The sequence below is a fragment of the Hippocampus guttulatus genome, chromosome 1 (assembly GCF_054856545.1).
Source record: "Hippocampus guttulatus isolate MCC_2025c chromosome 1, RoL_Hgut_1.0, whole genome shotgun sequence".
In the NCBI taxonomy this organism is placed as follows: domain Eukaryota; kingdom Metazoa; phylum Chordata; class Actinopteri; order Syngnathiformes; family Syngnathidae; genus Hippocampus; species Hippocampus guttulatus.
In genome coordinates, this window is record NC_141261.1 from 9,911,740 (window position 1) to 9,939,112 (window position 27,373).

Below are 27,373 nucleotides of genomic sequence, written 5' to 3' on the forward strand. Positions count from 1 at the left end.
CAGGCTGGACCTTAAGGGCCTTCTAAAATAGATAAGAATACTTTTATCATTTGTATGTTTTCGATCCCCCCAGCTCAACAACAGCCTATGTTCTGTGACGTGTTTATGATTGTAGCGCTTGGCACTGCATCAATTTATACCACCAAAGGGTGGCGCTCAAGTCACCCTGTATGATATTAACCCACCAAAGAAGAGTTTCAAGCGGTTTAGGAAGGAAGTTAACGAAGCGGCTGAATTTCAATTCAGGCAACCAAATTTGAAGCGCTGTCCTGTATATTCAAACTAACTACCATACGAACTGGTTTACTGATGGCCGACATCAGTGGAGACAACAGCCACCAAGCTGAAGAAAAGGACGAGACAAATTCCCGGCATCTCTCTGAACCTGCGCACGGGACAAATGACGGCCCACCGGTGTGTATTGCCAGTCACGAGCAGAAAAAAATCATCTTGCATGTGGACCTGAACAACACCATTCTGGTGTCGGACGCCGTGACGTGCCAAGGGACAGTGGCCGCCCTGGATTATTTTCTGACGACTGTAACTTGGGGCAAAATGAGTAAAGGTAAAACGATTTTCTTCAGCCCTTTAAAAGAAAAACCAAAACGACAGTTTCGGTAGTGCTGACTGGTGTAATGCGGAGAGCATTTGTCGAATTCAGTTCAACAGCCTTGATCAAATCAAGGCTGTTGAACATCTCTCCATCGCCATCGGACTTTACGTTATTATTTGAAACTAAATGTTTTGTGGAATGTCAAGTATGCCAAAAGACGGGTCTGCAGGAGCGGTTTCCCAACCTTTGTGAGCCAAGGAACATATTTTACCCCGAAAGTGAAACAAAATTTACGACACACCACCAAAGAAAAACTACACGATGACGTAATTGTCCCGCCTCAATCTACTCACAGTTCCAATTGCTCAGTGTGAAATTTGGGCTCGTTTAGTTGAACACGACAGACAACTGTACCGGGTGTCCACAAAGTGGGTATAGACAGATTTCACGTTCGCTAGACCTTGCTCCCCTTGACTTCTCTTTCTGGGCTATGCTAAAAGAGAAAGTGTTCTCAATGAACAATACACATTTAAAGCTCACCTGAATTATCCAAACACATCAATATATGCATTGAAAACTATGGAAATCATTTTGAAAATAGAATAAAACTGTTTTGTTTTGAGAAGGTATTTTTTTAACATGTACCCAGACAATGGACACTCTACAGCGGACCCCCATATACTCGTGGTTCGACCCCCGTGCACTCAACTGTTAGCAGATAATTATTCATCCATCCATCCATCCATTTTCCGATCTGCTTTATCCTCACAAGGGTCACGGGCATGCTGTAGCCTATCCCAGCTGTTTTCGGTAAGTAGGCGAGGGACACCCTGAACTGGTTGCCATCCAATCGCAGGGCTCACACAGACGAACAACCATCTGCGCTCACACGCACACCTTGGGACAATTTAAAGTGTCCCAGTAGCCTTCCATGCATGAATGTGGGAGGAAACCAGAGCACCCGGAGAAAACCCACACATGCACAGGGAGAACATGCAAACTCTACACAGGAAGTCCGGAGCCGGAATCGAACCAAGCACCTCAGCACTGTGAGCCCGACGTGCTAACCAGTTGCCTACTGTGCCGCCCCAGATTATCATTATTTTTTTTCAATATTTTCCATCTTTTCCCCCTGCTGTTTTTTTTTTAAAATAGAAATCACACCTTTGAGGTTTGTCTGCATTTTAAAAGAGTTTTGGACAGTGTTAGGGGTCCACTATATTTTATTTTTGAATGCATGACAAAGACGATATATTTAATGTTCAAACTGATCACCTTTATTGTGTCTTCGGCGAAAGAGGAAAAGAACCATCCGGTCGGTTCTAGACTCAAAGCTCAAAAACCAGCATCTGTAATGGTATGGGGCTGTGTTTGTGCCAATGGCATGGGTAACTTACACATCTGTGAATGCGCCATTCATGCTGAAAGGTACATTCAGGTTTTGGAGAAACACATGCTGCCATACAAGCAATGTCTTTGTCACGGACGCCCCATGCTTATTTCAGTAAGACAATGCCAGACCACGTTTTGCACGTGTTACAACAATGTGGCTTTGTCGTAAAAGAATGCGCATACAAGACTGGCCTGCCTGCAGACCAGACCTGGCTCCCATTGAAAACGCGTGATGCATTATGAAGCGTCAAATACAGCAACGGTGACCCCAGACTGCTGAACAGCGCAAGCTGTACATCGAGGAAGAACGGGAAAAAAATTCCACCCCCAAAGCTTCAACGATTAGTGTCCTCATTTCCCAAACGTTTATTGAATGTTGTTAAAAGAAAAGGTGATGTTACAGAGTGGTAAACATGACGCTGTTCTAGCTTTTTTGGAACGTGTTACAGCCGTAAAATTCTAAGTTAATGATCATTTGCTGAAAACAATAAAGTTTATCAAATATTTATTAAATATCTTGTCTTTGTTGTGTGATAAATACAGGTTGAACGTGATTTGCAAGTCACTGTATTCTGGTTTTATTTATGTTTAACACAGTGTGCCAACTTCTTTGGAGTTGGCTTTGTAGCTGACTTTCATGGAATCTTTAAGACCTCAACTGTCTCTTTCCATTGGCAGGCAAGTGGGAATGGTTGAGTGACTTCCCCTCACTGCTTCCACCACGTGACGATGCCGTCAACTACTACTCTCAGTTTGGAGCGACTCCCAGGTTCACCTCCGGTGCAGGTCGACGCTTTCATGGGATTCTGGAGGAACACCTGAACCTGCTTCGCTGGCCTGAAGGTGAAAAGGTAAGTATCCTCTCAGACACAATGGATAATTTGAATGACATGAAAGCTTTATGACAGGCTTTTGGAAAATAAACAATCAGTATTGAATTGCGATTTATTTATTTTTTATTTTTAGAAAATTCATTCATTTTTCAGATTTTATTTGAAAGATTATCGTGGTCTTGTAGCATTCAAAATGTTTTTTAGTTTTTTTTTTTGTGGTTGGTGGATTTAGTGAAAATATGCATTACGGCCGCCGGTGGGTTACAACTGGTACAATATTTAGTGAGCTATTTACCCTTTGGAAGGTAAACCATGGATAAATCCAAGAAGTGAAAAGTTTCTGGGAAAAGAAGAACATTTGCTGCTCCTGTACTACATATAGTACTTGCAGCATATTTAAAACCAAACATCACTCACATCCCACAGATAACAGCTTACAGTCATTTGTCAAAATGAAAGCGATGTCTCATTGCTTTGAATTGTCGACGCTTTGCGCTTGTTCAGGAGCAAGAATCACATTAACCAGGTAAAATAAATCATTGGCGATTATTTTGCAAATACATACTGTATATTTGACTTTGTTCAGTGAAATACAGGTAGCTCGCCTTCAGCGCTCAAACAGAATGTGTTTTGGTAGTTTCGCCAACCAAATGGATCTTTAGACTATGTCGTGTGCTGATGAACTGGCCTCCCCTACAGGGAGACCGAGAGCTGTCAATAAAGGCGGAGGATGGACGACTGTACCACTGGATCCTTCCCTCCTTTTTCCAGTTGCTCAAAGACCTAACGCAGCAAGGGACCGAGTTTGCCATCCACTTTCGTACTTTTGGAAGCGACCTACCTCGTGTGCTCAGTGCCGTATCCAAAACACTGACGCAGGGTGCTCATCCCTTGTTTCCCGATCTTCCTGATTTAAAGGTGAGGTGGAGTCACACTCAATCTCAGCATCGTCTCCCCGACAGATTAGACCTGTCACTCTGCATTTGCAAACGCACTGCCACACATTTCCAATCTCTTGTGACGTAAATTACCAAGGCTGCCTTTTTATTTGAAAACAAATCACTTCTCGGAATCACCACTTGGAAGCTGTTTACCTGCTGCCTTTGGGAACGTTTCTGGCTGTCATTGTTTAGAGTTTCCTCCTGGTCCTTTTGCACAACGTCCGGTGTTCTGGGAAATCTTGGGTCATGGTTGACCAATTTGCCAGTCTTGTAAATTGAAAGAGGAAGTAAAATGTCCTGGATGATTCGTTTTTCTCCCAATTTCAACATGACCTTCACTTACCAGTGAACTCTAATGCCATCTGTGGAAAACGAGCGGATATGTGAAAAACGGCGTGGATACGGACGAGTGAGTTCTGGCGTGTTAATATTAAAAACATCTACAGGGCTGTGGGTACCGTGCCGTGCTTTAATATATCAGAATTTTCATATTGGCACACAAAACAGTCTTAGGAATAAATGTAGAAATATTGTATTTCCTCAAATCATGACCTGTGCCTTCATAGAAATTGTGTCATAGTCCACTTAAATAAATGAGTGCCTACCCTTAAGTAATGCCCTCGGGGGGGGGGGGGGTATAATTCAATGACTGCATTTATTCATTTTGAGCATGATTTTTTTTTTAAATGAAAAAATATCAACTACATGTGAAAAACACAAACCTCTCGAATGAACATGTGATAGCTAGCAGTTGAATAACGAAGCGCTTCCATCCACTATTTGAGATGGAATATTTCTTGTGAAAATAATAAACTTGTCATGGACTGAAAGCACACCGTTCTCCCAGTAGCCGTGCTGTTGTGTACAACTTGTAAGAGCAAAATCCTAACGGGACTTCTCTCCTGCTCAGTTAAGTGTGAATAAGACGCCAGGCAAGATCCGCTGCAGCTCGAAAGGGGTTCTTCTGACCAGAGGCGCAGAGCGGCTGTCGACCCGCGATGGCGAGAGAGGCCTCTACCAATTCTTGAGCAGTGCAGATGGACTCGGAGGCTTCCAGGATGACTATGAATGGTACCGCTAATTACCCACGTGCGATCGAGGTGACGTCAGGCTCCTGCAATGTACCCTTATCCACTTTTTTTTAAACTAAATTAATCCAAGGTGGGTGACTAAGAAGTTCTCCACCCAAGGTGGGAAGCCCCTGTGGCTGGACCCCTTTGACAAGCATGTTCAGCACATCTTCATCGATGACAACATACGACAGAATGAGAAGGATACCGTCGTGCATCCCAAGGTAGCACACAACGGTGGTCTTTCGCTCAGATCAATTTCTTCACTTGCCCCCCACACCCGTTTTTCATCTCATGCGGCATGCAGTAATCTCACTCCTGCCTTGCTTTTGCCTCATTAACTTTTAATTGAGGCATGGTTTTTATTTATTTATTTTTCCAAGTTTTTTTGGAGTAGTCTCATTTAGTGGGAACAACATTTTAAAGCTCCTTTAAGCACTGTAACTCCCTGACTCAGCTCTTCTGGAGTAAACCGCTGACTCCGTGCTCGTGTGTTGGTTCATTCGATGAAAGTTGGATGCTGGCAATTACGTGATAACATTTATAGAGGCTTAATTCATTAAGAGCCGCAAGGCCTTCATGCCGTGCTCTAGTCAGCAGCTACTTGACTTTATTTGCCCCGCTGGCGAGTTGCACTGTGTATTTGTTTCCTTCCAAATGAGGTGAATGTTGAAAACAAACAAAAAATAGCCCAAGAAATTTTCAGTAAACTTTATAGGCCAAGGGAGATGTCATCACAATTTGGAATAAATTGGTAAAAAAAAAAACAACAACAACAAAGGGATGCTCAGAGTCTTGCTGCTTTGAATGTGAGTTTGCTCATTTCTCCCAACTTGTGGAGTTTTTACTTCAAGTATGTACTTTTCCTACTTTTTCCCCAGTTGACAAGGTTCTAATCTTTTGGTAAAAAGTTTTGCCTCTATTGTTTTTAATAGTTCTACAAAGTATTTCAACCCAAACCACAATTACCGTTTTAGTTAAAGTATTTTCACAAACTATCGTCCCAGTATCACTTCTTCTTTTTTTTATTTATTTATTTTTTTTTTTTACCTCATTCACTCCCAAAGACGTTTTTAAATGTCTTTTCAGACTTGGTCTAGAATTGGCTGGTACTGAATGAGTTAAAGAGCAATTAAATCTAGAAGGAAGCGGACTTAATTTATTATTTAACTTAATTAAAACCATTGGTCCCCTTTTCACTGCAGTCTCTGGTTAGGCATGTAACGGCATGCACACGAACAATGGGGTTATCTTTTTCTCCCCATTAATAATTCACAAACTGTTGCGCTGAGGTTTTTGCTTTTAGGCATTCTAAAATTGGTCACTCAGCAGAGCAAGACAAAATTCACAGTTTGTCTCAACTTTACGAACACCATAAAGGTTTGCCTGTGCTTTGGCATGGTTGCGTGATTATTTCAGCCACATACTGGATGCAAAGTCGCTTCAGATGCACTTGTATTGAAAAACGAACAGAAACCCAACATGACTCCTGTGTATGGTCCAGGTTTTCATGGAGCCAGGCGGCTCAGACACTCGCACGGCCTGCATCTCGGAGCTTTATGACATCGCCTTAATCCAGACCGATCTTCTCAAAGCCATTTCTGAGCCCGACTACTTCACCCGCCGTGTCCAGATCTGCCGGGAGAACTATGAGAAGAATGTCCAGCAGGGGTCAGGCTAGAGCACTGCTGAGTGTCTTCTCTCAACCACGCCTGGTCTTGAGGAACTCCATCTCAGGGTATCATTATCTGTTGGAATGCTAGAGACAAGGAGATGTTGGCAATATCCGTAGCAATTCTTAGCTCAGATGAAAGTAATTTCCAGAAAAGGCAAAATAATGACTTTGGCAAATTGAAGAAGGGGGGGAAAAATCTGCTTTATTGAGTGAATTTAATTAATGCCAGACTTGAATATTTTACCATCCCAAAGAAAATAATGAATCTCCAAGCTTTATGTTTTGAGGAAAAAAGTGTTATTTTTTTATTTATTTAGTTAACAAAGGTAGTAATAATTACACAAATGCAATGTGTTTACAGCACACATTACAGTTTATAGTACACTGAGTCAAGACGACAGTTTAACATAAAAGTGGATTTTTTTTTTTCTCCATATACATTATGAATAATATGTCACTAAATTAGAGAGACTGACTTAGAGCAGAAGCTCAATGAATAATACAGCTAGGTAATAAATACCATATTCAACGCAGTATAAGGCGCTTCGGAGTATAAGGTGCACCCTCAGCGAATGGTCTATTTTAAAACGTTTCATATGTAGGGCGCACTGCATTATAAGGTGCATAGAATAGAAACGGCAGTCGTGGCTGCAGTTGTGTTATGCATCCACCAGATGGAAGTACGCTAAAGGAATACAATATGATACATCTTTTTTTTATATAGAGCTTTCACAACTACCGCAGCTGTAACAAAGCACTACAGAACATTTAAAATACTACGTCCAAGAAATCATATTGATCCACATGTAAGGCGCATCAAATTATATGGCGCACTGGCGGCTTTTGAGAAAATGAAATGCTTTTAGGTGTGCCTTACAGTGTGGAAGATATGGTACTCAAACATCATTTTTTAATTTTTCTTTGTGGCGGTCCTTAAGTAATTGGGGTCAAATGAAGCCAAAAGCCTGTTTCGTCAATGCTTTACCTCTATTCAGACCTGGTAGGCATAATTATCCTATGATGAGGTTATTAGGCCAATACCTGTGGAAACACCTCATGAAAATCTTTGCACTCCCAACATCTGGCCCTTTAGATGCTCATCAACACATTGCGTGATGATTTTTGTCAATGCATTATGCACTCTTGGGTTGCACATCACTATTTACTGTTATGTATGATGTGCAATGTTAAAGCACTGGAAGGTTAAGCAGGTGTTGGAGAAGGGTTTAATAAATCATTTTACGTCTTAGGTGTCGACAAAGATATTTTATACCTCCTTCAGGGATATTGTTTTATTTGCAGTTAATTTATTGCTGAATTATGAGAGACAAAATTAAATAAATATAAAAGAAACTTTGTGGCGTGGAGCAATCAGAGCCATTTTTTGAAATTGAGGGTTTTTTATTTTATTTTTTTTTTTAAATTAAGGGTTTGATTTTCTTGAACAAAGTTTGCATTGTAGCGACCACAATCTTCCATATGCAGGAGGTTGGGATCTATGGAGGTGTACAATTTAGTGCTTATCCAAATTAGGGTTGTTTGGCTTTTGCTCGTCCTGGAATTTCACTCCACACTCCACTCCAGTGTGAACATTCTGTGTCATCTTGAAGATGCTGTACTGGGTTATTTTTATTAAACAATCACATTTTACTCCACACTTGAATTTCACACTTGAATTTCAGGTCCACTCCAGTGTAAACATTCCCTGTCATCTTGAAGATACTGTGTTATTTTTATTTTATAATTGCATTTTACTGGTTTTCTTAAATTGGGAGTAATTTGGGTGCTTGTTGGTGGTGCCGTTGGTTACAGGTATTAATGACGGTTTGAAGGTGCAAATATATCTTTTGAAAAGTTTATTTTTTTTAAAATTTGTCAAGGATGCCAATCAAAATTCAGATCAATTTTCTGCATCTCATCCAAAGTTTTCGGGGGCGGCATGGCTCAGTGGTAGAGTTGACCAACCCAGAGGTTAGTGGTTAAATCCCAAGCCATTGTGGTCATGTCAAAGTGTCCTTGAGCAAGATACTGAACCCCTGGTTGTTCTTAATGCTGCGTCATTAGTTGGTGAATGAGCAAACAGTGTAAAGTGCTTTGAGTATCCGCTGTCTCAAAAATTCCATTACACACACTGAACATCAACATTGTATTAAACATATATTTGACTGCTTCTTCAATGAACAATTTTTGTATGCTTCTTTTATGTCAAACTATTTTCTGTATATGTTGATTTTAGTCTCCTCTTCCATCGGAGCTAAACCGTGTTGTGTAAGTCGAGGATATGTTACGGTTGCTATAAACTTCCAAGTGAGACATCCAACGCCGGCTGTAACTTACCGTATTGGCCCGAATATAAGACGATGTTTTTCGCATTGAAATAAGACTGAAAAAGTGGGGTCGTCTTATATTCGGGGTCTAGAAATTATACTCATTCACGACGCTAGATGGTGCTAGATATCAATGAAGCGAATGCTGAACTTGACTCCTCAGGCCAAAGTGAACCCCTGCCACGAAGAATAAAAATAAAAATAGTGGTAGCATGAAGAAGAAAAATAAAAAATAGCGGTAAGAAGGAAAAGAGAAGAAAATAATAGAAGAGATAACAGAAAATGGAGAAACGTAGCGACAATCTGGAGAAAAGTGGGTCAAAGATCGGCCAGATTAACCGGCAGTTGAGAAATTATGATGTAATTTACATTTCAAAAACCAAAAGCCATTCATTCACGAATGTGATTGCACTTTAGATTTGAATGAGGCAAAATAACATGCTTTTTCCTCTCAAATATATTGTTATCATGTGTACTGTCATTATTTTCTGTATAAAAATGAATTTGGTGCTCAAAAAGTCATTTTTCAAAGTTGAGTCTTGAAAAGGGGTCGTCTTAAAATAAGGGCCGTCTTATATTCGGGCCAATACGTTACTTTGTACATAGTTTACTTTGTACAGGTGAGTTGGCTCACAACTACAGTGAATGTGTTGGACATTCAGCCATGATCATGCCAAGGATTGTCTAATTAATCACCTTTTATGTTGCTCGGATGAACGCCACAGATGTACTCTTTTGACACTAAAATGGCCTAGACCTGACGTTAGCTAGCATTTTAGCCTCTATGTGTTGATAATAATAATAATAATAATAGATTTTATTTATAAGCGCCTTTCAAGACACCCAAGGACACTTTACAATAACAAAAAACACAAAACAATACGGGTTGAGCAGCGGCAGCCAAAACGCGCCAGCGTTCACTCAACCCGAAAGTCAGAAAGAAACAAGGGAGGGAGAGGATGAAAGACAACCAACTGAACTTTCTACAGTCTTGTGAGAAAACGTCTTCCACTTCGAAATCGTGCCTTTAGAAGTGTTTACTCCACCACTCGGCAGTCTTGCCTTGTATTTACCACCTCCACTCGATTTATCCTTCTCACCCACCCCAAACATATTTGTGTCATTATTTTCAGTTCAGGACAGCAGCAGCGACTTATTTATTATTTGTTTACCAAAATTAATGAAAGGTTTAATATATGTTAAGCTTATGAGGGGTCCTTGGGAAAAAAAAATCTCCCTCGTGAAGTTTGAGAAGCCCTGAAGTCTACAGTAAAAGACATAAGTGACTGCAGAGCCTACTTTGTCCGCATGAGGGCAGCAGCGTCCCACTTAGTTATTTTAACCACTTCCATTCTCTCAGGTGAGTTACCTGATTTTGTTGGAGGCGAACGAAATGCACACAATCCGACTTTTCTCTCCCTTGTATGATGAATGTCCACGAGCTGGTCGCAGTGTTTGAATTGTCACTTGAGGAAGGCGGAAGGTGCAGCTTGCGCGCATTTGACGGTTGCGTCAGTTTTACGCACAGGCGAACCACAGAAAGAGAGGTGGAGAGAGGAGAGTGAGTGAGGAGGAAATCGGAGCGCAGCTGGATGGTATAAATGTTGCCGGAAACTGTTGGATGCCGGCTCTTTAATGAAACGGGCACCTGCACCCTGGGAACATGTCGTGACCATTTTGATACCTGTGGGCTACTGGCACCATTGCTGCACCTTCGCACCGATCTTCCCTGATAGCAAGGTACAAACATTTCTTCGCACCACTTTACACACCTTTGAGCTTGTATTTACTGATCAAATCAGAAGTATTGTGTTATCGCCAGGAGAGTAGTTCGTAGTTCGTACATGGGTTTAAGAGCATGTGCGCTTCTTGGGGCTGTTGAGGCTGGTGGTCAACTCCGAGTTCCAAAATAGCCATTGACATGGTTTGTTTTGTTTGCTGTTGCCTTTTTTAAAATTGAAACAGAATCTCATTTTACAAGCGAATTATTGGTACTGTACACTTGCTGACCACTTTATGAGAAATGTCTCATACTGAGAGGTTCCTAATGTTTTGACTTTCTTGCTCCAAACCAAGTGGTCGGTCTCCACTTTATTTTTTTGGTGCCCCAGTTTAACTGTTTTGATGCAATTGTTGAAATTTCCAAGGGTGGGGAACTTAAATACCTGATTTTGTTATTTCTAAGTTCATTATTCATTCTTTAAATATATCTATGATAATGTTTCCATCCAATTGTACCTTTTGGCTGTGGCCAATCCAGTTGAAATTCATGAAAATTACATTGAAAAAAAAATCCTGATTTACTGGGTGCAGTCATAGTATGTCAATAAAATGGGTTGCGCGCATTGTTTAAAAAACAAATTTATACTTTACACAAATTTTGACCACTAATGTTAAGCACTCTATGTGGTGAAATTTAAAAAACAAAAACATCTTAAAAATTATAGACTGCCTGTAATTGAATAAGGCCAGGGTGTTAACCAAACTACAGCATTGGCAACATCTCACTACAATCACAATAGTAAATCTAAAGAACTTATAGATAGTATCAATCAAAACTGAGTATAATAAACTTTATAAAGGCAAGATTTTCTTTGCACAACTCTTAGCATAATTAGATCACAAGGGACTGCAATTTTGTACATAATATAACATCTCATCTTCTTAATCTACGGTCAAAAGAGATATTATTCTCCCTGTAAATTGATATCAATCTATACACAAGGTTCACCAACAATATGAACTCAGCGCTGACCTTTCGAATCACATTTTTGCCTTGTGAAATGATTATTTCCTTTGTTGCATAACTGATGAGTTCTTATTGAAGTTGGCTCGTGATCCCGAAAAGCACTCTGAGGGTTCTTCATTTATGCCGTAAACAAAGACATTCTTTATTATTTTGTCCTTCATGCATCCCTTCTTAGTTATGCGATTTGTGCACGACATTGATTGCTTCACCCGTCCTTAATCTTCTCCGTCTTTGCCACTAAGAACCTTTTATTTGCTGTTTCCTCATTAAACAGAGATATATTGATGATAATGGGTCAAAAGGTCATTGTCTGTCTTTTAACCCAAACCCCCCAATGGTGCCTTGTTTAATTCACCACTTAAATTTTGTCTCGGTGTCCCCAAATGACATTTTCGGTGTTCTGTCACTGTCTAAAAAAAATACTGTATATAACTTGATGAACGAAAATTTACTTCAACCCAAATAAAACAAAACAAAGATATTTGTTTTTGGCGATAAAGAAGAGGATTGCTCTTAGAGTCCCTGTCTTTAAAAATCAAAGAAAAAGACCAAGTCAAAAACATTGGTCCGTTGATAGAGTCGGATCTGACTTTGAGCAGTCATGTCAAATAAATCGCTGAAATAACCTTTGCGCAGCTTAAAACATATCCAGAGTGAGGGGTTGCATGCTTCCAGCAGAACAGGATTGTCGCTTGCTGCTGCTGCTTCTGGGTCATTTGTGATGTTACTTGCTTTGGACACAAGGAGAAGCTTATCCCTGTTTTTAATCTTCCTTGACAATCGTAATCGTCTTCCCCAAAAGAGCATCAAACAGCTGCTGCTGATTCAGAACAGTACAGCTTAGGTTCTGACCAGGAAAAAAAACAAAAAAAACAAAAACGTTCAGTGCATATTACTTCAGTTCTAAAAGTGTTCCCCTGACTTCCAGAGCTATAGGATAGACTTGAAGACTATACTACTGATGTATATCTAGCTTGGGTAGGATCTAGCTTTCCATGATTCTGAAATGGATAAGTGATAATGACAATGGATGACTGAATGCTCCATCAGGTCTTGTTGCATACCATTTGATCATGCAGGTGTACCCAGTGAAGTATAATCAAACATGAATAAATGTAGAAACTGCATGTAACATCGAGAAATGAGAAGAAATGTTCACGAAATCCCTGACTATCTCTTACTGATGAAAATGAGACTCCGACAGCAACTACAGTATTATTGTGTATTTTTTTTTCTCTCAGTCTCCATGGTTACACATTGAAAAATTTGGTTTTTTTTTGTGGGATAAATAATGAGAAAGAAGTGCAGGGTGACATTGAAATGATTTAGTGTCTTGCGTGGCATTTTGTGTGGTGCTACACGATGGAGCAGATTTCAGGATTCATGGAAAATTTGCAGGGCAGATAATTACGGTATAACTGTTTAAGAGAAGTGGCTAGCCTCTGCTGCTCTTTCCTGCGTCTGGATCACCAGTCGAAAGAAAGATTCTGTCACATACTGTACCTAGAGAAGAGCCTTTGCACCCCTTCTCCCCTCTTTTCTCTGATTCCTAACACATGTGCTAATCGGCATAATGAGGATCACAGATGACGTGCGGCGTCTGAGCCTGTCTCGTCGGGTTCCGAGCAGGGTTGCTTGATGCGCTGGCGGCTCTCGTTGTGCCAGTAGAATGCCACCTTCAATCACGACCAGTCTCCGTGAAGACAGGCATTCAGAAGGACACGGCCTTGTACGAATGATGGATGGCGTTATGGAGTCATGCATGACTTAGGTCACCGGTGTCAAACTTTTTTTTTTTTTTTTGTGACAGTCACATTCTAGCTCTGGTTGCGGGTGGTTCGAATGTATATGACGGGGGGTGTCATGGTACACCAAAAATCATGGATCAGTACATATCTTGTGGTATTGTTCAGAGCTTGGAAAACATTGGTTTATATCCCCCCCCCCCCCCCTGCCCTGACTGTATCCAAAGTCCTTATGTTTTATAGAAACAGGAACATATTTGATGACATTTTAAATTTTAATCTCAAGATCTTAAAATGGGAATTAGCAAATTCTAAAATGAAAAAAAAAAGTTTTGGTCATTTTTGTTGAAATAGTCAATTTGACTACATGTTCAATATGATCTGTGGGGAAAAAAATGTTACTTTGCGAGTTATTACAGAAAATGATCACTTCTCAGATTGCAGGTTTCGTGGCATCCACTGTTGGTCGAATTTGTCACGTTTTCCGCCTGGGGGATGCGCAGCTCACCTGTGATGATAAGCAATGTAGAAAACGGACGGATGGATAGTAACAATAACTTTATTCATCGGCTTTCAAGGACGCTTAAGCCGTAGTAGCACAAATACGCAGAAGTTGATTGTCAAGTACCTTTTCTTTCTCTTTCTTGTGCTTTTAAATTCTGGATTTTTCGCCAACACATTGTTACTATTGAAAAATGAATGTGTTGTGTGTAGCTAGGTGTTTTAAAATGTGACTGTGTTTTATATTCTTCCCGTATATGCATATACACTACCGCGCATGAACAAAACACTCACAGGCTGACACTGCAGACGTCAACTTAGGTGGATGAGTGTGGATTGGAGCCAATTTTTCCATCAGAGGATGAAGTGGGATAAATGCCACGGACAGTTTGGACGTTCCAAGCGGCCAGCGCTGACTTTTACACCAGCGCGAGTTGTCTGAACTCGAGAGCTTTGCAACAAGTAGGGCATATGCAGAAGAAAATTACTAATATTATTGATTATTTCTCCGTTTGATCAGACTTAACAGCACCCATTTCTGTCTATGGATCCATTTTCGACAGCACTTTGTCCTTATTAGGTATTGCTGGCGCTCTGGATTCTATCCCAGCCGACTATGGCCAAAAGGTGGAATATACCCTGGACTGGTTGCCAGCCAATCACAGAGCACATACTGTATCACCCTGGCAAAAAAAAAATAAAAAAAGTATAAATGGAATTATCAGTCCCAGAGGATTTTCAGTCAGCTGTTTATATTTGTAGGGGAAAAAAAAGCATCACAGAAAAAAAAGATCAGACGTGACACAAAACGAAAGCCATTTCAAATCGCAGCATTCTGGCTTCAAGAAACAATGAAACAAATTAAGAAAAAAATATGTGCTAGTTGCTAGTCACAAAGCGTTATTTTTTTGTGACCAAGTAGATGGAAAAAAAATATGGAATCACTCAATTATGGGTGATCTACTACTGAGCCACACAAGGAATGTTTTCACTGTTTTTACTCGATGGCTCCGTGCGTTGTCATTCTTGAGAAATGATTTCATCATTCCCAAATGTCCTTTTAGATGCAGAGAGTCTAAAATGTCAACGCAAACGTGGGCATTTATTGAAGATGTAATGACAGCCATTTTCCCCAGCTCCCTTTCATATCATCAATGACTGAGGAAATTTGCATGTTTTCTTCAGGCGGTCGTCTTCACAAATCTCATTGGAACGGCACCAAACAAAAGTTCCGGCAACATCCCCTTGCCAAATGAAGATTTGTGGTTCATCACTGAATATGACTTTGATCTCATGAGAGATCTGAAAATGGCTGTCCGCTGCTGACACTCTCTCCGTGCAATCTGATTGAGCTTGAGAGGTGGGCAAAACTGCCCCTAGATAAATTGCGCCAAGGTTGTGGCATCATATTCACAAAGACTTGACTGCCAAAGTATTGAGTAAAGGTTGTGAATACTTAGCAACATGTGACGTCTTAGTTTTTGGTTAGCAACGTCGGCTTCACAGTGCTTCACAGAGGTGCAAGGTTCGATTCCCGCTCCGGCCTTCCTGTGCGGAGTTTGAATGTTCTCCCTGTGCCCGTGTGGGTTTTGTCCGGGTACTTCGGTTTCCTCCCACATTCCAAAAAATGTGTGGCAGGTTAATGGAACACTCTAAATTGTCCCTTGGTGTGAGTGTGTGAGCGCGGATGGTTATTCGTCTCTCTGTGCCCTGCGATTGGCTGGCAACCGCTTCAGGGTGTCCCCCACCTACTGCCCGAAGACAGCTGGGATAGGCTCCAGCACCCCCCGCAACCCTTGTGACGATAAGCGGATCAGAAAATGGATGGATGGATGAATTTGTAGAAAATGACCCTGGATATTTTTTCACATCATTACAGTGAGTTTTGTGTCGAATTTTGAGGAGAGGGCAATCATTTATTCCATTTCAGGATGAGGCTGTAACATAAAATAAAAAAAAGTGAATCCCTGTAACTACTTTCTGGGTACCGTATTTTCACGACTATAAGGCGCCATTAAAAGTCTAAAATTTTCTCCAAAATGGACAGGACGCCTTATGATGCGGAGCGTCTTGTCTATGCGCTGAGTTCCAAAACCTGACTGACAGCCGACACGCTGTTTATATAGAGAAAAGGCGGAAGTGACTGTGGACAGGCATGCGGCAAAGAAGTCGGCCAATCAGTGAAGGCTGGGCGTGTATATATACACATATGGAGAGCGAGAGAGAGAAAAGGCAGATGTGAGTGAGGACAGGCATGCGGGGAAGAAGTCCGCCAATGGGTGAAGTGTGGGCGTGTAAGTGGACGCTAAAGGTACGCCCCAAGCAGGTACCAACACCTGTATAGAGTGTGGCTATGTGCATTGTTGCAAAACAACTTCGGTTTTGGTTTCTAAGAACCCCCGAAAATAAATTCTACAAAGAGACACGCCTACAAAGCTCAGTTCAAACTTCAAGCCATCGGTTATGCTTTTGGCATGCGTGCCCATCTCACAGCAGCGGTGAAAAACCAAGTCAAGCAAATGAACTCTGAGCTTGCCGTTATTCCCGGAAGCTTGACTAAATAACTCCAACCGCTGGACATCGGCATCAACCGGGCGTTCAAAGTAAAGTTGCGAACGGCATGGGAACAATGAATGATCGATGGCAAACACAACTTTACAAAGAGTGAGAGGCAGCGCCGGGGGAGTTACGCCACAATTTGCGAATGGATTGTGGCTGCTTGGACGAACGTGTCTGCTTGCACTGTTGTTCGAGTTTTTGGCAAAGCCGGCATCATTTCTGTGGAGCCACATGGCAATGAGAGTGACTGACAACAAGAGGGAACACGGCGTTTTTGATGGATTACCGGTACTTGCACAATTGTTCAATTCTGATACAGAGGATGAGGACTTTGATGGATTTCTGGGTGATGATTGATCGAAAAACGTGAGTACATTGTACGATGGCTAAATAAAATACAACGGAACTCAGTTTTCCGTTGCCTTTTTAAAAACGTGTTTTTAGCTTGTATCTGTATGTCTTGGCATGCTACCGTATGCTTCAAGCTAACGTGTTTTTAGCGTGCGCGCATGCATGCCGTATGTTTAAGCCGGCGTATGTTTTACCACTTTAAAATTGCGCCCAATAATACAGTGTGTTTTGTCTATGTGTAAAATACAGAAATAGCACCCATTAATGAGACTGCGCCCAACCATACGGTGCGTCGAATGGTCGTGAAAATCTTTTTTTTCTTCTTTTTAAAAAAAAATATATATATATATATATTTTTTTTAGTATTTACGTTGGTTGGCTTTGGGAGGTATCGGAATTGCTTTAATGGTCTGAGTCACTTAAGTGGTCACTTAAGTGACTCAGACCATAATAAATATGCAAAAAAATAACATCAGGAAGGCGCAAATTCACGGCACTGCAACACCTTTTTTTTTTTGTTAGCACTGTTCCCGACATTATATTGGCATGACTTGTTTTGCGTGCGTGTATATTTCACTGACTTCCATAGTATAGGGGATGACATGACACCGGAGAGACTCCGTATCAGCGAACTATTGCCCAAATCTTTCCTCTTCCATAAAACGGCATTTCTTTTTCAAGTGAATGATCTCTCGCTTTTCAAATTTCCCCCGAGGACACGTCTGCATTTAAACAACACTCTCAGTTCCGTGCATTCTACTTGTAATTTGTTAACGCTGCTTCACATTCCCTGTCCTCCAATAAAACGTCCCCTGATCCCGGAAACTGTAGATGGAGATATTATGCAGCAAAGACGGTGTGTAGATGAATAACATTCATCTTCCGTGCGTGTTAACGGACTCATTGATGCCATAAAGTTCTCAAATTAGCCCAATAAAAAAATGCAGAGTTGGAATTATGAGAAACAGATTAAGGAGGATCTCACCTTTTTCAGCAGTGCGTGACTATTGACATGCAGTTAAGTGCTGTGAGCAATTTGCCGCCGGGGGGGGAATAGCAGTTTGGAGCGCACGGCGAACAATCCAGCTCTGCGGCGAATGATTATTTTCAAAACATTGCTTCCACGTTTGTGTGTGCATGTGAAAGCTTGTCCGTGTGACACATGCCTGCCACTTGGAATTGTGGGCTTTATCTTGACTTGGCCAGAGGCAGAGCGATGCATCAGCTCATGGCAACTGTATGCCCTCTGATGGCTTCGTGTGAGCGCTGCCACCACAAGATATACACACTTGAGTTCAGCGCAATGTGATTCTCCTGTAGAAAGTAAAAGCTGCCAAAATATGGCTGACAAGGATGACTTCATACCTGCAAAAATGCAGATCATCACTGGTCTTTATTTGATTTGCTACAAAGTGCGTTGACATGCAGCCAATAGTTGCATCTATCTATTGATGATGAGCCTTAACGCGTAATACTGTGAGATTTAAAGAAAACGTGTGAAAACTTGTTGCTTGATTTGTCAACAGCATTTTAAGACGTGTTCAAATTTCAGATTGACCATGCCCACATTTGCCTTTCGTGACTCAGAATGGCTGTGTTGTACACTTCGCAGAGAAAGGACAGGGGAAGACGGCAGCAACAAGAAGTAAGACAGACACCAGCCAGGGAAATTATTCTAAACACAGGAGTATGGCCAAGTTTAGCGATTTCAATCATTCCTCTGTAGTGAATGGAGTGTATATATATGTGTATATATATATATATATATATATATATATATGGATATTTCTATATCTCGGCATGATAAAATAGTGACCATGATCCACAATCACCATTTCCCCATGCCAAGATAGCTCAGCATCCATTTTACTTTGTATTATAATAAAAAAACAACAACACTTAGACTTCAAGTAGAAAAAAAAAAAGTTGTGTCATCTGACCAAACAGTCAGCTGAGGTGCCCCGCTGCTCGTTGCCGAGCAACAATCGCATGCTGAGGCTGCGGCGGTAAAGAGGACACACAGCTTTGGACCAGCCGGGGTGATTTTTGTAAAATTGGCTGGTGGCCCTGTTTAATGCCATTATGAATGGTTTAAATATTAGCCTGTGACCGTACCAAAATGGACATCAAAATCCTGATGTTGCTGCTTAAACAAAAGTTCCATTCCACTTTATAGCTTGAATGAATCCTATTTGCTTGGGATAAAATACGAAAAAAAAAATCATCCAGATTATCCACTTGTTTGTGTCCCATGATTTACTTCAAAATTAAAAGAATGATTCAATATTATTCCAGTATAAGAAAAATACCCGTGAATGATGTGACTAAATGCGAATGTTGTGACCAAATGTGAATTAGTACTGGAAATATATTTTACTAGATCTTTAACTATATTAATTTGGATCCCTATTAATTTGTCAGTCAATAGAATGAAAACGCTTATAGACTTACCTTGACCTTATTTCATTTGTTCACAAAAGGACAATTCGCCAATCAGTGTTTGGCTCTAGTCTCTTACTCCAAAATTAATCAATCTAGAAAGTGAAATAAAAGATGAACAGACCTAAAAAAAAATGTTTAAAAAAAGGACAGCATCTGAGAATTTGGATGAAGACAAATGTAATTAAGTGTCCAACACGCCACTCCTGCCTGGAGCTTCAAATCCGAATACCCCACCGGAAACACGGAACACACGCTTGGCAAAAGAGCGGTGTCGAAGAAATTGAAAATGTTAAACTCTCTATTTCAACAATGTATAAGATACAAAAATTGCAACATTAAGTGTTGAACAAATGTTAACATAACTGCATAGGAAGCAGTAAGATTGGAGCAACGTGGGCGTTATGGAAGCACGTGTCGAAAGCAGTCTTTGCTCAGGGCCCGTCTCCATGGAAACGAAGGCAGGATTAGAAGGCTGGATTAGAAGGCCTCGGGTGTCACCTTAAATTTGGACACCGCCTGCGGTGGAGTCGCGTCGTAAATTACGTCAGGTGGCCGACAAATCCAGCCTTCGTAGGAACCCGGTTGACGATCTACCGATGAGTGGAGTCCCAGAGCTGCTTAAGACCACATGGCTGTAATTAGTTCGATCGGGTGAAGCTGCTGGTGTCCGTAACGGGTCAAACCGGGGCGAGGCTCGGGTTGTTAAAACAGCAGAAAAGGTTGTTAAAACGCTGCGCACCCTATTAGGGTGGAGCTACGGAGCGTTGCAAGAAAGTGAGTGCTGCTACTAGCCCAGATTGTGAATAAAATGGTTTGCCTTTTCACTCATGGAGGCAGTACTTCATCGCACAGCCACCACAATAGATTTAGTGTCATGAAGTAATTCCCAACCACTGTGTCACACCCCAGACCACATTAGTGTGCTGTAAGATATCATCAGGTTTGCCGTGGGAAAGGTTACATCCTCAGTTGGCTGAAAAATGATCAATTGACAGCTATTGTATCTTTGTCCACTTGTCTGTCATGGATTCGATTTACAGGCAGAGTATTTCAAAGCTCTTCCAGTTGATTGTGTAAAGTACAGTCAATACTTTTTGCATTCAACTGTAAAGGCCCAGGTTTCATACGTGCAAGTCCATCTGTGAGTAATTTCAATGGAAAACTAATATTCCCAATAGATAGAGAGAATGATATTGTAGATTGATAGTTTATTTTGATTCAATATTAGATTTCTGAATCCGATTTGTCTTACTGTTTATTGTGCATGTTAAATTGCTCCATGTACAGCACTTTGTATGCAGCGATGGCTGTTTGAAAGTGCTCTATAAATACAGTTGACTTGACTTGACTCGAATGACATTTTTGTGATTGGCATTCAATAATATTTGTATCACATCAAATATGTGCATTGTCATAATAAAGATTGTGAAAGTGGACCCGCGCATGTGTACAAGTACCTTGCGGCGCATTTGGGCACTATATGTGCTGGATATGAGAAGCAAATGTTGTTAGCTAATGCTAATCTGTGCTAACACCCCTAACCCTGCTAGCTTTTGTCTGGCAAGATAGTGCTTCCGTGTCCTGTATTTCTGCCACTGCTTCGAAGCGGCAAATGTTCTTGACAAGTCACATGTGGGGACACTTTGCGGGGGCAGTTTTCAGGTTCTCGATGTCATTATAACATTTCAAACAGCTCACTCAGACTTATTTGCAGAGTCATATTTTCAGAAATAAGCAAATAGCAAAGGATTTATTTGGTTGTTCAGCACTTGACGGGCGAACAGGCACTCCAGAGGCGCAAGTGTATACAAGCAATTAAAAAAAGTTACGTTTCCAAATTATCCCCTTTAAAAGTCTTGAAAGAGTGTCAAATTTCAAGCGAACGTCTTTATTAGCACAGATTTTTTTTCTTTTTCTTGTACACATTTTATTGCAATGGCTGCCATAGAGACAGTCATCTCGGCCAACCTAATATATTTTGGCATCACCTTTCTTTTTTTTTTTTTTATCACCACCATCCTCGACCTTCTGTTTATTTTCTCTTTCATCATCTATCCTCCCGAGTGTTGTTTGCTCTTTTTAATTTAGTGTTGCCTCCCATCTATTCAGGAAAAACGCTGCTCGGAAGCTGCTGAGCCACGTGGGGAGAACGTAGCCGAATGTCCCCACATGGCCTTTTGTGGCTCGTGCCGCAGAGTCAGGCAGTATAAAGCAACACAGCAAGCTGTATTGTGACAGATTGGGACTGAGTGAGGGCAAGAATAAAAAACACACACACACACATAAAACAAGTGTTTACACTCCAAAAGCAGGTGAATCAAAGTTTAAGTGAAGTGAGAATTTTTTTTTCCATGTCACTAGCTATAAACACCATGACCTGATGTAAAAGTAACACTGAAAAATATGATGAGGTAGTGCACACCACACGCATGATCATCCTGACGCATACTACAGTTTTTGCAAAGTTTTGCATTCCCTCGAAGAGATTGCAAGATAATGCAAAAAGGAATGTTTTTCTTAATGCGTACTTGTGTGCTTCCGGGTCATCTTCCGGGTAAACGACAGCAACAAAGATGGAGTGTTTTCACCAGTGGGCGAGTTTAATTGAATTTTACTTTAAAATTAGCTTCATATACAAATACATAAAATATGTTATCGATCTTGCATACGGTTTCCAAAAAAAAAGCGAACGACATCTGAAACGTTGTCCCTCAAACGATCACGTTCCAGTAGTAGCTAAACTGACCCGGAAGTACATAAACGTGCATTAAAAAAAACAAAAAAAACGTTCTCTTGCTACAAACAAACAAACAAAAAACTTTGCCCTTCTCTCGCAAACTTTGCAAAAGAGCACACAGTTGTTGTTGTTTTGTTTTTTTAAACTTAATTTATTTTTCTTCCATGTCACCTTCGGGGGCTCCATTGTGTTGGTCTGTACAGGGTGGACCAGATTTGACTCACTTGATGTACTCGATGAAAATTCAATTCTCAATAAAATAAAGAAAATATTTTACTGTATTGCTGTGCGGATAAGAATAGGTCATAAAGTGTTTTCAAATTTTATGGATGCACCAAGAACCTTGTATCGGTTATTGTATCCTATTGATTTTCACTCATATCTGATCACTGTTTGCTTGAAGGAGCGTGCACACTAACACTAACACTAACACTAATCGGCATCTAAAATACCAGACGTGTTCGCCTACCAAAAATAAAATCATGAGTTCTAATTGACGCTGTCAGACATCTTTTTTACACAATTTTCTTTCGATGTATACTGTACCTACACTGCATCAATCTGAGATATTCTAGAGTTAATCTTTTCCTCTTTCATCTCTTGTTCTACTCTCTCTTGTCCAGTTTTATGGTTGAACCACTTCTTCTTTTCTCAGTCATTGATGGCACTTCAAGAAATAAGTCCTGGTTGACTCCTTCAGGACTCGCATCACTTTTCACAATTCATCTTTGATGTTGCAATATGACCTACATTATTGTTTTGTCTGCTTGTTAAGCAAATGTATCTTTTATTTCACACTGTTCTCATATTTGTCGATGAGAACAACTGTGAGCGTCCGCTCCTGTTCCTCGGCATGAATGCACAAATGAAAGGAAAAGTGTGCCCAATGGCAAAGAAGGCCGTGTGTGTGTCTGTGTGTGTGTGTGACCTGTGACCTGTGACATGTGACCCTGACTCTGCTGCGGATTAAAACCCGGACTGATTTGTCGTATTTCCAAATGAACAGATGGAGGCAGAACACTGCGGTCTGGTATAGTCTGTCATGTACAGTACATCAATGTCAACGCTTGGTTCAACGTGCAAGCAGAGGCTTTGTGTGTGAGACATCTGCCCACGCGCATTCTCTTTAGCCCCGAGAAATAAATCCTCTGCTGTTTAAGGACCCAATTGAAGCATTTGACAAATGTATCATATCTCTATTTTATAGTCAAAACCAACCATTAGAAGAAAAAAGAACTGTTACTGATGACACGGAGAACTATTCAAATAACAAGGAACACGGTAGGATTGGCAAATACAAATGGCTCATTTGTTATCTTAAGAGTTTCAGTTTGGATAGTACAGTATTTGCGTTTGGCAATGTTTACGCTGCACATGCTTCATCCACGGACACGAATTACCGTATTTTCCACACTATAAGGCATATAAAGCATCCAATTTTCCAAAAAGCCGACAGTGCACCCTACAATTCGATGCACTTTAAGTATGGTGTTACACTGTCTCTTTATACTCCCCATTGATTTGTTTCCCTGTTCGTGTTCGGATGTCATCTAGTGGTGATTATTAGCAAGACCCAATTGCAACCTAAAAGGGTTCTGCCCGGCACTATTGCCCTGTGCATTCGCCAATACGCACTCAAACAGACAACTACTTTGTGAGCTCTGCACAGCCATTATGCAACGCAGATAATACCAAAAGAATAGTTAACTACTGACTAAATGAAGGAAGAAGGAGACAAGCAAGCCTTCTAAGGACATTTAACCCCTTGCGGATGTGAGCCCGCAAAGTGTGTGTGCCTTTTTGTTGAATCAATTGTTTTGTAATGCCATTTGTATTTATACGTTTCATGTCCATGTTTGTGACCAGTTCTGCATGGCTTTGCTCTATATAAATAAAGCTGTGTTGTATGGTACTGTATTGTATTCCCTTTAGCTTTGCTCCATCTAGTGGATGGATAGTGCAACCGCAGCCATTATTTTAGCTTCTATTCTATGCGCCTTATAATATATGAAACAGTTTTGCAATAGGCCATTCATTGAAGGTGCGCCTTATAGTGCGGAAAATACGGTACACTATTGTAATTTGGTGACTTGGTGATGAAGAGCTTCCTCCACGAGTGAAATACAATTCATGCATTTATTGTCTTTTCGATGACACAGTCTAGGCTAGTAGTGGCCCTACTCGACATTGCGAAAAAGTGTGCTTTAATTCTTGACCTTTTGTGGTATTTTGATGAAAGCATGAGCTAGACAGCTGCAAATGTTTGAGTGTAGAAAGAAAAGCCTACTGGTCTGTCCAAAGTGAGCTGGGATTCCCACAAACGCGACACTAATGATGGTCAGATGGACATCTTTATATAATACAGTAAGACCATCATTTTGGGAGGTTGCAACATTTCTGCAGCATAACATTAAAAAAAAAAAACCAAAAAAACAACAACATCTGAAAATGTAGTCGGAGGACAATTAGTGGGGTTCATAATTCAAAAGCAATTTATAATTTCAAAGGCGCCCTGACAACATCGGCCTCCTCTTCTCGCTTTGCACACACAAATAAATGTCAGAATGACAAATAGCGTCGTTCCTTATTAGTTTAAGTTGACATGCGGTGAACAAGACTGCAATCACATTAGAAGATTCTGGATTTATATCTCAGCTTTGATCAGTGTGGAGTTTGCGAGTTCCTCTGTTTTCCTGACCATGTTTAAAAAAAAAAACATGCACGTTAACAGGAGACTCTAACTTGGTCATTTCGGAGCAAATTGTGTGTCATATTTTGGATGTACCATATTTGTGTTCTGCTGCTAGACGATTTCTGACTCTGTTAGTTCGTTACATGGTTTGCCTGCCTTGATGGTGATGGATGACACCGGAGGTGATCAGATGACACACACTGGCGGTCGCAGGTCAGGAAGTTTGTCGAAAGAAGAAGGAAAGATGTAATCGCTGCGAACAAACTATTTCCTGTTTTTTGATTGGATCGGACAGTAAGTTGGAGTCACTCAATTTGGAAAGGGAGCAATTGAATTCACTTGAATGGAGTGGAGCGCTCTGTCGCTTCCCATCGGATCTCTTTCATCAGTTGTTACAGGGCGAGCCAAGCTGGATGAGGAGAATTACGTCAGGAAGATGAACTGCTCCGCGTCCAATTGAAACAAGCAGCGGCGAGGTTTCAAAACCATTACTGGAGTATGCCTCTGGAAGTTGGTGTCAGTGATGTCAGCGGGGCTGTCTCCGTGGCGACAGACAGAGTGGATCGGAGGCTCATCCTCGAGGGCATGGTGTTGCCTCTTGGTGGCACAGGCAGCAAATGTTCGATTTCCATCTAGAGAAGCAATGCAACGAAGCGAGAGGATGTCATTTTGTTTTGATGTTGTGTACCTCGCCACTGAGACTGTTTTGAAGATCTCACTTTTTCATTTCTGGTGGCTTAACACGTCCTCCCCTCAATTTTATGGCTCAGTTGTTTATTTGATATTCTGTCTTTGTGTTGCCATCCTGACTATGTTGTAGAAAATCATCCAAGTGTGTAAAGAAGTCTTCCCAATAGAGTGGAAGCGGACAATTTCGCATGAAGAGCTGTGAATTAGCGTATTTTCCGCACTACAAGGCGCTTGGGAATAAAAGCCACACTTTCAATAAATGGCCTATTTTAACATTGCTGTCATATATAGGGTGCACAGCATCATAAGGCGCATAGAATAGAAGCTACAATAGTGCCTGCGGTTCATGACGCATCCACCAGATGGAGCTACGCTAAAGGAAATACAATACAATACAATACAGCTTTATTTATATTGCTCTTTCACAACCACTGCAGCTGTAACAAACAGAACATTTACAATACTACGTCCAAGAAATCAGAATATTGGTCCATATATAAAACACATTGGATTATAAAGCACATGGGATGATAAATCGCACTGTCAGTTTTTGAGAATATTGAATGCTTTTAGGTGCGCCATATAGGGTGGAAAATACGGTACACTTATTCACTCAGACCTGCACATTTTACATACATTTATTTGATCCTGCTTACTTAATTCATTGGGCTATTCTTTCAAAACCATAATTGACTAATCCCAAAACAATGTTGATTTAAAAATTGTTCATTATGTCCTGTATTTTTTTCGAAACATTTTTTCTAAAAAATAAATAGAATTCCTATAATGAACAGCTTGAATTGAATTGGCCAAATCATCTTATCCCAACGCACTGCATTTGCGCAGGTTGGTCTCATAAAAAATGACTTCCCTGCCATGTTGTTTGCTTGCTATGGTGTAAAAATTATGGATATTACTGACATTGGCTGCGATCATCACTCCCCCCGGCTATCACGTCGCTCTGCCACTGATTGGTTAGTTGAATTTGTAAATGAATCAATGGGTTGCTCTCTCCAAATTGTGGGCTGGTCTCCACGGGTAAAATGGAGGAAAATAATCATTAAATAGCATCATATCAGTACCACCGGGCATCTGCTCTGTATGCCTGATTGGCCCTGATCCCAACTCGACCATAGGCCAACATTGTCATATGCCGGTCATGCCCACTTGGCCAGTGAGAATGAAACACGATGTCCCACAGACGCATGCTCAAGAAATTCCTTCAGAGCTTGATATGAATATAAATGAATTTCATCTACACAAAGTCAGCCTAAAAGATCCATTATTCTTTAATGTATGAGACAAATATGCATGGACCACTTTTACTCCATGTTCTTCTCGTTGTCATTTTTGCACTGCAATTACCTTCATGATTTGTGTGAAGAGCTAACTGGTGGCTGTGTAATCATGGAGCAGACGGTTAATTATATTGGGGAAAGAAATGATGATCACAGTGAAGAGAATCCTCATGAGGAGAATGTTTCTCTCTCTCTCCCCCATCAGGGTTATGCTGCCTACAGGGAACAAACTGCCCAGCCTCTGCCAAATTTGATCATGGAGCACATTCCGACAGGTTGTTGCTATTCAGCATGTCACATTATTAGTTACACAAGTTTGGCTTATTCCTTCTCACTGGCTACAGTATTAGTTTTTTTTGTTTGTTTTCGTATTTTCCGAAATGGTTTTCAGAGTTGCTCCAGGATATTTCGCCCTTGGGTGGTATTTCAGTGGTTGCCATGGTCACTGTCAACCTGTGGCAGAAAGTTGGAAAAGGGTCACTCAGAAAGCAGATGGTGAATGTCCTGTCATGCTTCTTTTCCACTTGGGCCTGTCAAGGTGGAAGCAATCGAGATGATGGTGACAAGGTTCCCTCTCCTGTTGGAATGATGTGGGCGCCGTTGGTAGCAGACGCTATGCAGCTGCTTGCGGCAGTCTTTGGCAGACCGAGTCATGCCAACATCCTCATAACACAAATCTCCCAAAGCACACCAGTGCGGTCATGCTTTGAACTGGTGAATTATGTAACGCAAGTCAACACAAGTGCTTTTTTTTTTCTTTCTTTCTCTCTACTCACTGTAGGTGATGAAAAGTCCTGATAAAAGATGAAATCAAGTGG

At 40.9% G+C, this 27,373-nt stretch overlaps 2 protein-coding genes across 4 annotated transcripts in view; both read left to right on the forward strand.

The window, feature by feature from the left end:
* The first annotated feature begins 205 nt into the window (after window positions 1-205).
* LOC147210322 (uncharacterized) lies at window positions 206-8,635 on the forward strand. Its single transcript, XM_086108465.1, has 6 exons — window positions 206-565; window positions 2,624-2,796; window positions 3,478-3,696; window positions 4,630-4,790; window positions 4,881-5,013; window positions 6,294-8,635. The coding sequence occupies exons 1-6, from the start codon at window positions 310-312 to the stop codon at window positions 6,468-6,470; spliced, it is 1,119 nt and encodes a 372-aa protein (XP_085964591.1). The 5' UTR covers window positions 206-309; the 3' UTR covers window positions 6,471-8,635.
* A 1,577-nt stretch (window positions 8,636-10,212) lies between these two features.
* The window catches only part of klhdc8b (kelch domain containing 8B), a 66,442-nt gene continuing 49,281 nt past the window's right edge, over window positions 10,213-27,373 (forward strand). For all 3 annotated transcript variants that reach the window (XM_086108472.1, XM_086108480.1, XM_086108485.1), the window contains exon 1: window positions 10,213-10,531. The gene's annotated coding sequence lies outside the window, so the exon portion shown is untranslated. The remainder of the gene's footprint in view (window positions 10,532-27,373) is intronic.